Source organism: Sceloporus occidentalis, unplaced genomic scaffold (genome assembly GCF_023333645.1).
Source record: "Sceloporus occidentalis isolate IW3139 unplaced genomic scaffold, rSceOcc1.0.p SCAF_28, whole genome shotgun sequence".
In the NCBI taxonomy this organism is placed as follows: Eukaryota; Metazoa; Chordata; class Lepidosauria; order Squamata; family Phrynosomatidae; genus Sceloporus; species Sceloporus occidentalis.
The window spans coordinates 2,354,423-2,370,988 of record NW_028317008.1 but is presented as its reverse complement, the minus strand read 5'-3'; the positions used below and the strand labels follow the sequence as shown (position 1 = coordinate 2,370,988).

At 39.5% G+C, this 16,566-nt stretch overlaps 1 protein-coding gene across 1 annotated transcript; it reads left to right on the top strand.

The window, feature by feature from the left end:
* Positions 1–4,255: 4,255 nt before the first annotated feature.
* LOC149299424 (putative ATP-dependent RNA helicase DDX41) lies at positions 4,256–9,004 on the top strand. Its single transcript, XM_089486104.1, has 13 exons — positions 4,256–4,311; positions 4,618–4,754; positions 4,910–4,982; positions 5,375–5,528; positions 5,639–5,775; positions 6,002–6,164; positions 6,414–6,545; positions 6,642–6,713; positions 7,093–7,189; positions 7,278–7,427; positions 7,946–8,017; positions 8,173–8,283; positions 8,868–9,004. The coding sequence occupies exons 1-13, from the start codon at positions 4,256–4,258 to the stop codon at positions 9,002–9,004; spliced, it is 1,491 nt and encodes a 496-aa protein (XP_089342230.1).
* The last annotated feature ends 7,562 nt before the right edge of the window (positions 9,005–16,566 follow it).

Sequence of the window (16,566 nt, the reverse complement as noted above, 5' to 3'; positions counted from 1 at the left end):
CGCACTGTATTTAGATATGGGATGATACATCTGTAACGGTACAAACTGGCATTACTGTGCAAAGAAATCTTGGAAACCAAAGAGATGGCAACTCATGGCGACACTTCTAGTTATACTGCGTGCGCACAAAGCGTTGTACTCGCCACCGCCAACCATGCTTATGTCTCTCTCTGACATGTCAGCCAGAACACAGACCCATTCCCTGCTCCTCCGGACGCGTCCTTACATCAGGATCGGGCCACGGAGAACCTACTCGGCCTGTGAGGGTTTATATATAACAAGGTTGCATAACTTAATAGAGTTTACCTCAGTAGCAAAATTCGGTTCTGTGTTATAGAGTTTATAGACCCGCTATTGCAATTAAAAGGATAATGATGTATTGCTGATTTCGCCGGGCACCGTGTGGATTTGTTATGTGTATCACGCAGCAGCCACGCAAAACACTTCGCACACTACGGACAGGTAAAGACAGACAATAAAACATATTTGTATTATTACCTTCTATCTGCACTCAAGCGCTTCCCCTTTGGAAGCCAGTAGAGACGGCGGGACGGACTGCATCTTCTCAGAAACATGCAGTACCTGCTACTCACTAATCCCTCACATCCCTTGTTTAAGCAGCAGGAGGAGGACATCAGCAGAGCGCCTTCCTGCTTCCCAAGGTTCTCTGTACCACATGACCGGACGTCATTAGCATCCTTTTACTGGGTTGAACTAGCCGCTGCCGTTATTGCGCTAACAACCCTCGTTTCGCTATGCTTTCTTCTTCCTGTGAGTGAAATCTTACTGCTTATTGGACAAGGATCGTGACGTGAAGAAAGCGCCGGAAGTGGAGCTAACGTTTCTTTAGCTGAGGGGACGAAGGCAGAAAACCATTGCTATGGAGGCTCCAGGCGAACGAAAAGTGAGTTGGAGTGCTGCTGGGGCTTGGGAATGCTAGCGATTGGGACTGGTTTAGAGATGGGGCTGAGTAAAGCCATTCGCCGCCTTCTCCACTATTACTTACTGTTGTAATTGCGGCGTAAGTTACGATGGGACGTGTTACTTTATTTTACTGCGAAATTCTGCGTGAATGCCCTATATAAGGCCACCATAGGAGTTGGTTGTTATTGTGTAACATGTATTTGCAGTTAGATTGACAGGGACCTAATTTACTGATGTATTCACACCTATTGTAACCCAGTCTGTAGACTATGGGACATATTATATGACAACATGTGTTATGCCTCCCAGTTATTATACTGTAACCTGTACAGCGCTAACTAGGTAAATTATATTGGTAGTCAATAAGTAAAATCGTACACACTATTAAAGTCTCTTATACCCTAGACGCTGAAAGCAAAGGGCTCTCAAATATATTCTCTTGCTTTGCTCATTCTTATATAGGTGTTGCACCTCAAAGATTTTGTATCCAGTATGAGTTTAACATGGTCATTGTTCATTATGATTTGAATTCATTGTTAAAATTGACCTTAATGCATAATATCTCTACGTCTTTAGAGAGCACACACAGAAGATGAAGATTTGGAACTGTCAGATGATGAAGACTACGTTCCATATGTGCCTGTTAAGCAGAGAAAGCAGCAAATGGTATAATAGATTTTTAGTCCCACTGTGTTACCACATTATTATTCATTCACCCCTTAATGACAATTGACGTGCGTAGGTTAAACGGGTACAGAAAACGATCAACAACTGCTTTCTTTGCTCAGCTGGAATTGCTCAACATTGAGCATTCAGCAACACCAAAAAAATGTAGAGGCCCCGTTCGACTGCCGCTAGGAGTAATTGTATTTACCATATTGAAAAGCTATATATGCCCTTCAAATATCTGAGTGCTCAGCGGCTAAAAAATGTTTTTAGGAGGCGATTAACAATTGTTTAGTGTTGCTGAAGTGCCTCAATATCAAAGCATTCAGCACCCCCCCCCAAAAATAATAAAAAATCAGGGGCCCTCTTTAGTCACATTTAAAAATGGCATGTTGCCGCTAACAAGATTGTGGCACCCATATAAAATGAGAGTTCCCAGAGGGTCTGTTCAGGTACCGAAGCCAGTCCAGCTCAATAATAATTAATAGAAACAAAATATTTTTTTATATAACAAAAAATGAATACAGTTTAAAAATAAAATAGACTCCAGTGATATCACCATGACATCATAAGGGCAACCTAGTTCAAAGAAAATAAGTAAAAAAAAAATAGTAGGTATTTTTTGAGCAAGTCCTAAAATTGGAGCTGTAACTTCCAAAAAAAAACCCCGAAACCTGGCATGTAAAGAGTTCAAATACCAGCATTTGAAATACCCTGGGGTGTCAAGATTACAAAAATATGTGGTCTGATGTGAGTAACACTGGCTGGCTTCAGAGATGTCCCAAATAGGGCATGGGTGCAATATGACCATACTTTAAAAAAAATAAATGGTTTTGAAATAGCAATATGCTACTTGTACTTATTGCCCTATAACTTGAAAACATTTATTAAGGTGTTCATGTTTTCTTTGCCTGTACTGCTTTTGCAGAACATCATTTGTTATGAATGCATATTGCTAGAAAACAAATGTCAAAGGCTGTTTATTTCATTAAGCTGTGGAGTCCATTTGTACACATGCATAAGTGCACCATATCATATCAGGACTATTTTGTTTACTCTTTCTATGCAGCTGCAAAAGCTGATGCAAATTCGCCGAAAGGGAGTGATAGAAGACGAGCAGAAGGACAGTGGTAGTGACCACAGAGGAGATGAAGATGACATTGCCTTGGGACCTCGATCTAACGTCAGCCTTTTGGATCAGCATCAACACCTGAAAGAAAAAGCTGAAGGTGAAATGAGTTGGTTGTCTGATAGAGCAAGTTGTAATTACCTTGCAGATTATACTGTGTAAACTGTTTCGGAGAAGTATTGTAGATGCAGTCTTTTTTGCTCTGTTGGTAGCCAATCTAGGGAAACAATACAGAGGACCGTCATGTATCTTTTCTGGTATTCTTCTTATAAAGTAGAATTTGTGGTTGTCTGTCTGTATTTGCTTAGATTTAATGTAAGGGAGTTTTTCTTTACTGAGAAGGTGAGATAAATGGAACAGCCTCCCAGCAGAGGCTAATACAGGGAGGGAATTTAAACATGAATGGGATAGACACGTGGATATCCTGAATCTAAGATGAGAACAAGCAGTGATAAGTTAAGTCTTTTTAAAGTAGGAAAAAAGGCAGGCTAGTAATAGTTCTTATCTGCCGGCATTCTATGCTTCTGTGCCAACAACTGATTTAGGAGATTGACTATTTTTTCGAGATCAAAAAAAATATAGGGACTATTTATAACCTGAAAAGTTGGACATTTATTGTAACAAATATCTACAAAGCAACTTATTCTCAACCAAGTGAAGGCTCAAGAAGTATTAGGGTTAAAATGTCTCAATCTGCAGTTATAATGTTTAACGATCCTTAGCGTTGTCTCTTCAGACTACACAAAAACTAGTCATTGAGCGATATTGTTACACTTGATTTAAAAAAAAAAAAAAAAAAAAAATTTGTCAGATTTCATTGAGCAAATCTCTATTTTTCCCAAAGTTTAAGCTCTGGAGAAATATGAATAATTCCCCACATGTCTGTAGTTCTAAGTAATAGACTACTTCCAGTGAACTACAAAATCATTAGCTGTGATGTGTGAACCAGCCTTCATGAACAATTCCTTCTTCTTCCCGTTTTCTTTCTTTTCAAGTACCAATTATTATTTAATATTAAATTAATGTATTCACCTTTACTACAGGTGAGCGATGTCGGTGAGAGCTTTAAAATTTGCATTATATTAAACTAGGAACAAGAGGGTTCAGAAGTGTATTATTTGCAAAATGAATTGAAACAAAAATTGTGCTCACAACTTTGGTTTGTAGTTGTGTTTTCTTTTCATAAAACAATGATGTCTTTTTCCACTCTTCTAAACAGCTAGAAAAGAATCTGCCAAGGAGAAGCAACTGAAAGAAGAAGAGAAAATATTGGAGAGCGTGACAGAAGGGAGAGGTAATAATATGTTGCTTCAAAATGAATTGCACCCCTAACATGCCCATACAATCGGCATGCATGTGCAGATCAATCCAGTTGGTTTGTCTGTGAGGGATCAGAGTAGATAACTTGGCATTGAGCTCATTTTATATGTCTGGGTCTAAGAAGTTAAATAACAGTCTGCATTGCTCTGTCGCTGTAATAAACATAACGTGGCCGTTCTTATTTTTCACACTTGGCCTTTCGGTTTGTTAGCGCTGATGTCTGTCAAGGAAATGGCTAAAGGCATCACCTACGATGACCCCATTAAGACCAGGTGAGTTTGTGGCTTCTGTGTTTTCTCTGTGATACATAAAAAATAGTCCATACAATTTACAGTTATAGAAAATATTTTTATGGCCTGTAAAAAAAAAAAAAAAAAAAGAGACCTTTTAAACCAATTGCATATGTACTCCCAAAGGCATGAGACCGATCTTGTGATGTAATACTTGGGCTAGCCTGTTTAAATTTTTTTGAGATAAACCAGTCTTTCATATTTGGTTCAAATCAAAGCATCAATATATGTACAAATGAAAAATAGCGCTGTGTATATTTTCTAACAAGAAATCACCTTTCTCGGCAGTTGGAAGCCTCCCCGTTATATCCAAACGATGTCCCAAGCACGCCACGAAAGAGTGCGACGCAAATATCACATCCTGGTAGAGGGGGAGGGTATTCCTGCTCCCATCAAGAGTTTTAAGGAAATGAAACTACCCGTAGGTGAGTCCAGTGTTTCCTCTGGCCATTTAACTTATACATGTATAGCCATGCCCAGAAGCACAGGAATGTATCTACTTTGTAAAATGACTTTTTCAGCTATTTAAAGTCCTTCTGATGGGTTTAAGTTCCTGTCTCATCTGTGCTTCTGTTCACAGCTATTTTACGGGGGTTAAAGAAGAAAGGAATCCTCCATCCAACTCCGATACAAATCCAGGGAATTCCAACAATGTAAGTTGGTGCCCAAGTATATGACGCAGTGGGAGTTGTGCGTTTAACTCTCTGAATTTGCAATGCATTACTAAGGGCTATCCTGAGTTGAGCTGCGAAATGCATAGTTCATAGTGCGTAATGCATTGTTCGGGGAGGTGAAGTAATCTCATTAATTTAAGTATATTTAATACCCTGCCATCCAAAGTATTAAAGGCGCAAAAGCTCCCTGACATTGACCCTTAATAATGTAAGGTGAAACTGCAAATCTCTTTGGATGGAAAGTTAGGCTAGTCGCTCACCCATAACATGTTCTTGGTGCGACTGAATAACAGGACTATACATTGAAGGTTGTAGCTGTACTGGTTGTATGTATGGGTTCTTTTTCCCATTGTTGTAATGTTCTCTTGCAGATTGTCCGGAAGGGATATGATCGGAATTGCTTTCACTGGTTCTGGTAAGACGTTAGTCTTCACATTACCAGTTATCATGTTTTGCCTGGAGCAAGAGAAGAGATTAGCGTTCACTAAACGAGAAGGACCATATGGGCTCATCATTTGTCCTTCGGTATGTATCAATACACTCCAAGAGTTCTTCTTTCATTTGTTGTTATTGTCTTTGTTAATCTGTCTTTGGTACATGCATTTTTTCACTCCCATTTATTTCTGTCCTTTCAGAGGGAGCTGGCCCGTCAGACACACAGCATCATCGAGTATTACTGCAGGCTGCTACAGGAGGATAACTTCCCTCCTCTACGTACTGCGCTCTGCATTGGAGGGATGTCTGTCAAGGAACAGATGGAAACTATCAAGCAGTAAGTAGTGACAGAATGTGAGGAGATTAATCCATGTTAAAATAACAAACCTGAAGGTCTGTATGCCTTTAGTTATAGCATTCCTCTCTCTCCAAAATACTATTTAGTAGGTAGTCCTAACGGTAATTTTAGTCTTATGCAAAAGAGAAGGGCATATGGCTTTGTCCATGAACGAAAATAAATTCCCTATTACATTACAATTACAATACCATCTGTATCCTGCCAGGGGGGTGCACATGATGGTAGCAACACCTGGTCGTCTCATGGACCTGTTGCAGAAGAAGATGGTTAGTTTGGATATCTGCAGATACCTGGCTCTGGACGAAGCTGATCGTATGATTGACATGGGCTTTGAAGAGGACATTCGAACCATATTCTCCTACTTTAAGGTATGGTCATCAGGCTGTACATTTAATATAAAGTCATAGTCATGTTAATATCTTCATGCATTTTAAATGAAAGCACAAATTACAGCGATAAAGGCTATTATTTTTTAGTTTTTTTTTGTTGTTGTAGGTTTGCTTTTGTCAGACTTTTTTCTTGGTAGTGTCCTTGTGTTCCTCTTTCTTGTTTTTACCTGTGCTGTCCCCTTCAGTGTACAGGGTGTGCGCATTATTTGATTTCTTCTCTGTCTGTAGGGACAAAGGCAGACCCTCCTTTTCAGTGCTACCATGCCCAAGAAGATCCAGAACTTTGCGAAGAGTGCTCTCGTGAAACCTATAACAATTAACGTTGGCCGGGCAGGAGCTGCCAGCTTGGATGTGATACAGGTAAAGCGGTGCCAGGGATGACTGTTTCCTGTGACAAGTCACATTTATGTCTGTAGTTCCGTGTATGTTGGAGATATAACATTTCTCTCCACACAGGAAGTAGAATATGTGAAGGAGGAAGCGAAGATGGTTTACCTACTAGAGTGTCTACAGAAGACCCCACCACCTGTGAGTAACACTTTTATTCCTATGACCATAAAATCCACCCTAACCATATATTTCTTTAAGAGTGGTCAGTGTAGATTACATTTGTGGTGTTTGCCATTATTTGCTTCATTTGTGCCATTTTTCTGCATGTGTGTCTGGAGCTAGGTGCAAAAAAAACCCCAAACTATTGTAAACATCATTATTGTAAACTTCATTTAAATGCTGTATAACACCCACCTACTATCAACTTTTGAGATTTGCTTTCAATAATTGCATTGATTTTTCTCTAGTTGTCAGAATGTTGTAATAGTTGCCATATTTATCAAAATCTGTCTGTGGACATATAAGTAATAATAAGTCATACTGATACAATCACTGATGTCCATCTGCTTGTTTCCAGGTTCTAATATTTGCTGAAAAGAAGGCAGATGTAGATGCCATACATGAATATCTCCTTCTTAAGGGTGTAGAGGCTGTGGCCATACATGGTGGAAAAGGTAAGAAATCTTACACCCTATGCTCACCTTCGTCTTCCAAGACCCACAATAAGCTAACGTACAAACCTCGCTTTTTCTCTGTTTTCAGACCAAGAAGAGAGAACCAAAGCAATTGAGGCTTTCCGTGAAGAGAAGAAGGATGTCCTGGTTGCTACTGATGTTGCATCCAAAGGTCTGGACTTTCCAGCGATACAACATGTAATAAATTATGACATGCCTGAAGAAATTGAGAACTATGGTGAGTGTGAAAGCTTGTTTTTGCGACTAAAGCGCCTTGAAATTGCCAAAGTACCAGCATAAGGCATTTCTTGGTTGAAATACAACTAATGTTCAGACATAATACGCTAACGTAAAAGCTACCCTTGTGATTAAGCAGTTACCAGTGAGACTCCAGCTAGTAAGACTAATGATGTTATTGTGTTGACCACTAAAGTTTACTTTAAGGTTGTTGATCTTCATAAGATGCACTGAGCCATATTAATGAAGTTCAGGGAATGTTCTCAATATGGGGCCTTTACCATAAATGTTCCAGCTGATTGCTCCACATGCGCAGAAATTGTCCATCATACCTATGGCCCATTATGTTTTCCTTCGCCAATGCAAATGCTCATTTTTCATTGAACTATACCTCTGTTTTTTTTTTTGTTCTTCTGGGATAAATGTTCTTTATTTGTTTGGTTTTTTTTAGAATGATGTATTTTATTAAACAAGGTTTCTTTTGTTTAACCATCGCAAACCTCTTTTCTTGGCCTCTAGTTCACAGAATAGGCCGTACTGGTCGATCGGGTAACACTGGCATTGCAACTACTTTCATTAACAAGGCGTGTGGTGAGTGATTTAAAAAATAATTATTGTTTAAAATGCTACTTTTACTACAACCTGTGTAAAGTGACTCGCTCTTCTGTATACACTGTAACCAATGCACATCTTTAATAACCAATATTATACTGCATTATTGTAATACTGTGTGCAATTTTTCACAGACGAATCTGTGCTGATGGATCTAAAGGCTCTGCTCATGGAGGCGAAGCAGCGTGTGCCCCCTGTCCTCCAAGTACTCAACAGCAGTGATGAGACCATGCTGGACATTGGAGGTGAGCACAGTAACGCAAGTCATTTTCAGTGGACATGGCTTTTTATTGGTCCACCCAGATTTTGGTTTAATTTTTTATATTTATATATATATATATATATATATATATATATATATATATATATTGTAATTTAACTCATTTACCGACAACACTTTGGGTATAATTAAATATGTTGGTTCTCAAAAAAAATATTACATTGAACTCCTTTTTCATTAACAGAACATGTTTTTTTTTCTAGGTGAAAGAACAAAAATATATTTTTTAATTAAATTGGAAACTTCAGAAGCAAAATGGTTCCAAAGCGGGCCAGTTCCCTTGTAGGAGATCCCTTAGATTGAACTGTATTATTAAATACAGTTAGCAAAGTGGTTACGCCATTATTATTATTAGCTTTTATTTGCATAGTGCCAAGAATTTACGCAGCGCTTGATACAATACATATATTCAAGGGGTCTGACAAGACGAGAATTTACAGACTAAGACAAACCGGCGCATTAGGTGGAGAGAGCCCTGCTTACAATCTTGACGTGTACAAAAACCACTAATTATATGAAGTAATAATGTTGGCTGTTTTCTCTCCTCAGGCGAAAGAGGTTGTGCTTTTTGTGGTGGTTTGGGCCATCGTATTACAGACTGTCCCAAGCTGGAGGCCATGCAGACAAAGCAGGTCAGCACTATTGGCAGAAAGGACTACCTTGCAACCAGCTCAATGGATTTCTGAGGAAAAACATCAGGATTCATGGATCGGCTTTACCAACAGATTTTATATTCTACTGGTTTGTGGGTCTCCACTTCCATTGTTCATCTATGTGAACCGGACTTTGACAAGGCTTTGCTGGTTTGTCTGTTTTCTGGAATAAACCCATGAACGTCATACTACGTGGTGACAGTACTTTTTACCTGTCATTAACTAAAGTAACACAAAACACAAGTTTCTATGAAATGTTTTTACCTGGCCAGCAGTGAAAAAGGACTGATTCATAAATGTTTTATATGTATATATTGTTACTACGGTGGTTATTACCATGAAGAAATAATCTGTACAATAACCCATGTATTTGTAAAGGAATAATAAAGGGTTGACTTCTGCTCTTTTACATAGTTATGTAGGCTTAAAAAAGACATAATGCCCAACAATAACTGCAGTTATGGGGGTGCAAGGGTTTTTTTTGTGCATAAAGTCATATATTCATAATGAAACCCATGAAATGGTATATATGTTTTGGGGTTTTGTCACTTAATAGGGCATGGAAAAAACATTAGGACACAATGTACAATTTAAAGGAATACTTTGCTGCCCGTACCATACTGTAGTGACGTTTCGTATCACCAAATACATTTCTCTTGTTTTGATTAGCAAGTGGAAGGATATAATCATATCCTATTTCTATACCATTGCTTTTATTTACAAATTGTCCACAGGGACCAAGGTTTACCCACTTACACAGTGACATTATTTTCAATCTGCTGCAGTTAACGTAGCAACCAATGGACTGCTTCCACTGATCACTCTGCTTTAACCACCCTACACCATGTAATAACTTCCAATATATGTCTGTTTCTTATCAAAAGTGTTAACAATAACCCCTTGTTTTCAATGGGTTTAGGGACCGCCCATTGTTCTTAAGGGGATAAACAAATCAGCCCCAAGGCTTTTAGTCTGTCACGGAGCTGGATAGTCCGACCGACTGCCTCCACATGGTATGTTTTTTTGTTTGTGACCGATCTAACATGCCTTATGAAGGAGGATTGTCTAATTGTATGTATTTTCTAAACATTTATTTGTATATTTTTTAAGAATGGTACATCAAATCACAGTAACAGTACGTAGAGAAATAGGTACAGGTACCAAACAATAATGCATCAAGAACTGCTGAATATGGAAACTGAAGACAAAGGAACCCCTGCAAATACCAGTATATCCCTTCACATAAAAGCTGAATAAGGCCATGACATAAAAAAGGGATTTACAAAAATCAGTGTATCTTGTATATTATGCGTCAAATCCGTTTTTGCATAGTTGTTCCAGGGAGAGTTGCCGGGGAGTTGTTATAAAGCTCCCGTACATTATGAAGGGCCATCCTACAGTGAGTTTCTGCTGCAGGTAGAGCTGGGCTGTATAATGTAGAGTTAAATCAGTGACAATTTTCCCAATATCACCCAATACATTATGCAATAAGGAGGGCTGGCCCAACTCTTCTACCTAAAGTAACCTTCTGGTGTTGGCCCTTTGTAAGAAATAGTGAGGTGAACGAGTTAAAACACTAGCTCTCACCCTGACTTCCAGGCCTCCCCCGAGATGATGTTGTTGCTCCACACCGACTCCAGTGTGGGTTCCTACAAGAGGTCTCTCGTTTCATTTCATCAATGCGGCCAAGGCGGTTATTCCGCGTTTCTGGAAACAAGCTCTGTCCCCCCCTATTTCAGCTTGGCTCGGTAAGGTCAATTTTATCTGCCAGATGGAAGATTTGGTAATGTCCTCCGGAGGCCTTGGGTATACGAACGGTTTGAAGTGGCTTCCATGGAAGGAATTCCTTTTGTCTCCCTCCTTTCATACTGTCCTGGGTAACTATACGGGACCTCCCCCCGATTTAGATCTGGTACTTTAGGTCCTCGACCTCCGCCTCCATGTTCGCTCATGTATTTTCATACTAGGGGTTTTTTTTTTGTTCCTTTATATTATTGGTTTGTTTTCATGTCTACCTTAGCGCGCCCTCAGCCCATCTAATTTCAGTCAGTTTCTTTTGGTTTTGTTTAACCGTTCATTTATGGTTATTCTCCGACTAAGCTTCTGTACACGACGACGTTCTGCGTTGTGGTGCTTCTGCATCATCATTACGTCCTGTTTATATGTGTACCTGTACCATCTGATTTGCTTTTACATATGATGTGTACTAGGCTCAATTTGTACCTCCTTTTAAGATATCTGCCTTATGTTTTCTGCTGGTCGACTGCCTGATGTACGCTGATCGTTTGTACCTTCATCTTATCTGTCTACCAATTGTACTGTGCAATTTCTTTTTAATAAACGGAGATTTGAAAAAAAACAAAACACTAGCTCTCCATTTCGTGAATAATAAGACTCCATAAGTATGAGAGAGGTGGTGGGTTTTAAACCACATTTTTCTTATCAGCCCTAGTAACTTAATGAAAGATGATCAAAGGAAACGTCTGTTTAACCCCATTTGGGATAGTTGTCTTGCATTACTGGGGTTTAGACCGTATTTTGCAGCAGTGGTCTATGTTTAATAATAACCTGTACTCTTATTTGGCACTTGCGGTCAATCCGAAGTATTTGACTTTGAAGATGGTAACCTCCCTGGTTTTATCATGAGGTCATTGAAATGAAAAGTATTGACGGGAGGAGTAAACAATAAAATGAATTGGGTTCAACAAACCATTAACTTGCCTCAGGTGTGCGCCCGGCTAGTGATGGAGAGGAAAGCAGGCTCGGGTCGCACCGCTTTCCCTTGAAGCTTTTTATATACCTTCATTCTCCACGGTTTGAGGGTGGAGGATTTGAAATGAGCCATTAAATGGAACCAAAAGATCATTAGACATCAAGTGTCTTGAAGAACTGGCATTATGTTGTAACTTCTGAAATGTGACGTCAAGAAGAAACCGCTGCGTGGGCTCGGAGCCTGTCACGTTAAAAAAAACAACTTTAAACTAGTAGTCGACGTGTAAAACCAGGTCAGTAAAGTGTATTCTCGCTTCCAGAATCATTTTAGTGTACTAAATCTGTAATGTTGATAAATCATTTGGGACCCCTAAAAGCACATTTGTTACACTGAATGCTATGATTTACTTAAATGACGAAGATATTTTGCGAAGGTTAATGTTATCCCATGAGCTTTGAAGAAGCGTTAATGCTAAAAGTGCATCTAATATTGATGACCAACCCCGATCAGACACAACGCTGATGAGGCTCTTTATGCCAAAGCCAATGAAGTCCTGTTTGTACAATAAAAACTTTTCCTCCATAGACTTTCATTTATGATTTCTTGGCGGGGTGAGAAATACCAAAGCGTGCAATTGTTAACCCCAGGCGGTATAAGGAGTCAGGATAACAAAGCTAGAACATGTGCAAATGACCAACACATTTACTAAAAAATTTTAATTGGATACTAGTAACAAACTTGGTGGGAGTTCCCTTTAAAGGAGATATATGACTGCCTGGTGACTACGTGACTTAGATTTATCTTTTTAACAGAATCTTGTAAAACTTTTTTTTATTCTGAAATGACAAGCTTTCAGGAGTCTTCCATTTTTCAAGTCAAAAGCATTTCTTTATTCTAGTTACATGACTATTTTAACAACTAATTTCTGCCCTGTATGATGTATTACATGTTATAGTTACATAAAGCTTAATATAGGTTAAATATATTATCCTACATCGGTAAAATGTCTTCCTGTTTTAAAGAAAAACCCCTAGTTCTGTTATAAAAGTAAATGGAAATGTTTTTGTGTGGTGAATATAGACATGTGGGTGCAGTGACATAATTTACACAGCAGATGGCAGCACTGATCAAGTTAATGCATCATTTAGGACTGATTTTAGGAAGGGGTATCTACTGAAAGATATGGCCAAATTAGGAAGATGAGAACCTCTGCTTAAATTCCTGACACTATGCCAGGTTCTAGGAGGCTCTCTGAGGCCACACACACTACTAATCTGTTAACCCTCACCTACGCAACCTCCGCACCCTGAGTCAAGTCTTTCTGTATGATGAAAGCTATTAAAGATGCTTGGCCTTTACCCTTAAAAGGAGATCTGACAAATCATCTCAAATGGCTGTAATATTATTATTATTTTTTTTAAATCACAAGCATTATATTTGATTTTATTTTAACTAGACTAAGTAGAGGCATGTTGCAGTCACAGTTGAGGCATGTTTGCTGGGTTATGACATAACTTTATGTTTTCTGGGTTACTGGCAACATGAGGGGTGTCAGGATGTCTTTGCCAACAGTGGTCAATATCTCAATGGTCCTCACTGGACCACAAGGAACATGATTAGCAATATTACTGGGACTTGGGGCCCAGTCTTATGTGTACAATATTTCCTCATAAACCAGAAACTTCTAAGGCAAATTTATACTACAAAGTTGTATTAACAGGTATGTGTTCCTGTATCTTTAACGCTGCTCAAGAGTCCATGGAAAACTTGGTGCTCTGGAGAATATCCAGCTCACGCTATGTGCAGGATGTTAACACTGCTGTCTGAGAATGTATCACAGGTCATACAAACCCACACAATAAGAAATCCCAGCATTACAGAAATCATAGTTTGTTGCTGAGCTCACCTGATAAAGCATGCACTCCCTGGGCTTCTATGGGAGGCAGGGGGTTGGGGAGGTCTTCTCACTGCATCTGGAGCTTTTGTTACGAGAACAGTCATGGCACGGTCAGTAGGATGTGCCCTTCACTCTTTAAATGCAATCTATCAAGAAACCGTACTACCACGTAGCTTAGGCTTCTGTCTCTTACGGCTATACTTTTCTGGAGCCATTTCATTTGGAAGCTACTTCTCTCTCAACAAGGGTCTTGTTCTGTTTGGGTTTGGATTCTTCCTTCCATTAAGTGTTCACTTCCATGTGACCAATCCATGCACCACTTTGTCTCCTAATCATTTAATTTGTAATGTGCTAGGTGAGATAGAGATGGGCCATGTAGAGCCTTAATTTTCATAAAGCAGAAGATGCACTCACTTAGAACAACAGTTTTTGGCTTTCCATGATAGCCCAACTGGCTCTTGCCCATACACCTAACTCTGCACTTATGTTTCCTACTGACACATACAGGCCACCTGCAAAGACTTTTATGTACATACTCTTTTTAGGATGGGTTTGAAGATTTAATATATTTGGGCCTGTTATTATTTCAAAGTAAATCCTGCTCTGATTTGTTGGTGTGGGGACATCATTCAGTGACTACAAGGGTGTGTGCCTGGAGGGCATAGCACATGACTGGGTTCTTTGGGTGTTATTCCTGTTTAAGGCCCTGCTTTTTAAGGCAGTTCCATTCCTATTAACGAAAGTTGTGGGCTAAACTAAACTAAAATGTGGCTCAACTGGGGCAACAATGTGTGTATTCAGCATTGCATATAAACATAAACATTTCGTGTAACTCAACTAGATCAGCTAAACTCGGCAACCTTGAAGCAGACAGGGCTTTTTTGAGTTTTATTGCCTTGAGTAGCCTTTTGGCAGGGTCACATCTGGTCGATGACTTAGTCTGTTTTATGGACCCACTGTCGGTATTTAGTGACCCCACATGGAGATGTCTGATATAAATTCCCTCTCTACCTGGATCTGCATGGGTGATCGTGGGTAGTGTACCATACCTGGCAAATCCCAGTCCCTGCCTTACAATCTGCTAGGAAATTGGGGAAAATACCTATACTATTTCTGTATGATTACACAATTCACCCTGGAGCATGATTATGTTAAAAGCCAGTTTATTACCTCAGTAATCATACTTCCTGCGTTTCAGGACACAAGAACCTAGAACAGTCACCTGCTTAAGTTGCACAATTCAAGTCTGAGATAAATTCCTCGATATTCTGTTTTGCATAAATAAGTAGCAGGGTAACTTTTTTTTTTCTTCAAACCGTGCTATACGGGTACATAATTAAGATGCAGGCAGATTGCCAGAAATCTACTATTTTGTACTTAAACATATTACAGTATAGCCCTCTTTCTTTGAATTAGGTTAAGAGTGCCTTTTAGTTTATTTTTACGAATGTCATCGTCTCACAATTCAGTTTTAATATAGAATAAATAATTCTTGGCTGCAGTCAAATGAATACTCAACTGAAACATGTGTAAGTCAATAGATAGATCATTACTAAGGACAGGTTCATGTTCTGTATAAGCATACCTCACAAATGTTCCTCTATAAGAGGGCCAGTATCTCTTTGGATCCAAATCCCTCAGTCCCACTTTCCTCCTTGGTGTCCTTTTTATATGAGGTTAGAATGTTGGTTTTGCGTGTAATACAGTGTTGTACATCCCTAATTGTCACATTACTGTGTATAGGGAAATGTGTTTTGTATATTAAATTCAATACATAAAAGGTTTACTTGTCTCCTGAGTGCTTTACTTGCAACTAGGCATACCGAAGGAACATGTACGCGTACAGTATAGTTGGTATACAACAATGTAACCATAGAAGTCCTCCCTGAACGGGGACAGAACAGTCAGTGGCTAAAAGTGGCTATGAGTAGCAGAGGCATAGTCAAGACAAAGCCCGGGCCAATCAGATACCATAGTTGAAGTAGCAATGACAGGTAAGCCATTATTCTGGTCTAGGCCAACTAGGCCTAAGTCTAGGAGGCATGCTGGAAGTATGGAGTCCCTCTAAAACCAATGGGGACTCTCTGGTGTGCCAATGCTCTATGGGCAGGAGATCTCTCACCTCCCTAACTGACCCATTTACAATATGGAGGACCATAACTAACTGGTTAACATGCTGCTCTCAGGTACCGCACCTCCTTAATAGGCAGAGGGTATGAAATAATATCCGGGCACCGTCAGTTGTAAGGACGGCAGGTGCAGAAAGGGAAAATGGGGCCACTGTTGCATTAATACCTTGCTGGCGACAGTTCAGAGGACATTGCAAATGTATCAGTGATCTGACAAACAGGTTGGCAGCTACAGAGCAGGACAGGGCACCTGTAAGGAGCCTTCACCTAGGGTGTATGTGCATGAGCAACCAGCCTGCCAGAACCAGCAAACAGGGAAGGTGGAGACCATTGCAAGCTCATACTGCTGTGCTTTTACCTAACATTTCCTGACTAAGCTTTCCATAACAAAAATGTCACTTCGCCATCCTCCCCCACCACTGGTCGCTGGTAGCGCTTCTCAAAACAGCTCCGTCACGTAGCAGACTAATGTCTCAAGTGAACAAAATGGTCTGTCTTTTCTTATTCAGCTGTTTCGAAATCCAGCTATATGGCTGACTCCCCAAGGAGAAGACTGACTTTATTTTAAGGCCATGGCTAGTTCTTTCTTAATCTATATTCCTTGCCTCAAAGCTCATTACCTACTGGCATTCTTAGCAATGAACTGAAACAGAACAATTGCACAAGAAGCATTCTGAGTCACTAATTTTTTCCATATAAATCCAGCTACGGACTCTAATTTCATTTTTGTAAATGCATTACATGTATAGAATGTGGCTGTTGAGCAATGTGGAGCTAATTATTTTTTATTCAATTCTAAGTAATGCTGTGGGGTTCAACACCACACACATTAGGGTGACTGTACGTAGGACGTATG

What these genes read in the sequence shown, in the direction of transcription:
- LOC149299424 (XM_089486104.1), top strand. Translation starts at nt 4,256, where the DNA reads ATGTCTGTCAAGGAAATGGCTAAAGGCATCACCTACGATGACCCCATT. An exon ending in GGCTCATCATTTGTCCTTCG is followed by an intron (nt 5,529 to 5,638) that starts GTATGTATCAAT and finishes CTGTCCTTTCAG; the next exon opens with AGGGAGCTGGCCCGTCAGAC. An exon ending in CCAGCTTGGATGTGATACAG is followed by an intron (nt 6,546 to 6,641) that starts GTAAAGCGGTGC and finishes CTCTCCACACAG; the next exon opens with GAAGTAGAATATGTGAAGGA.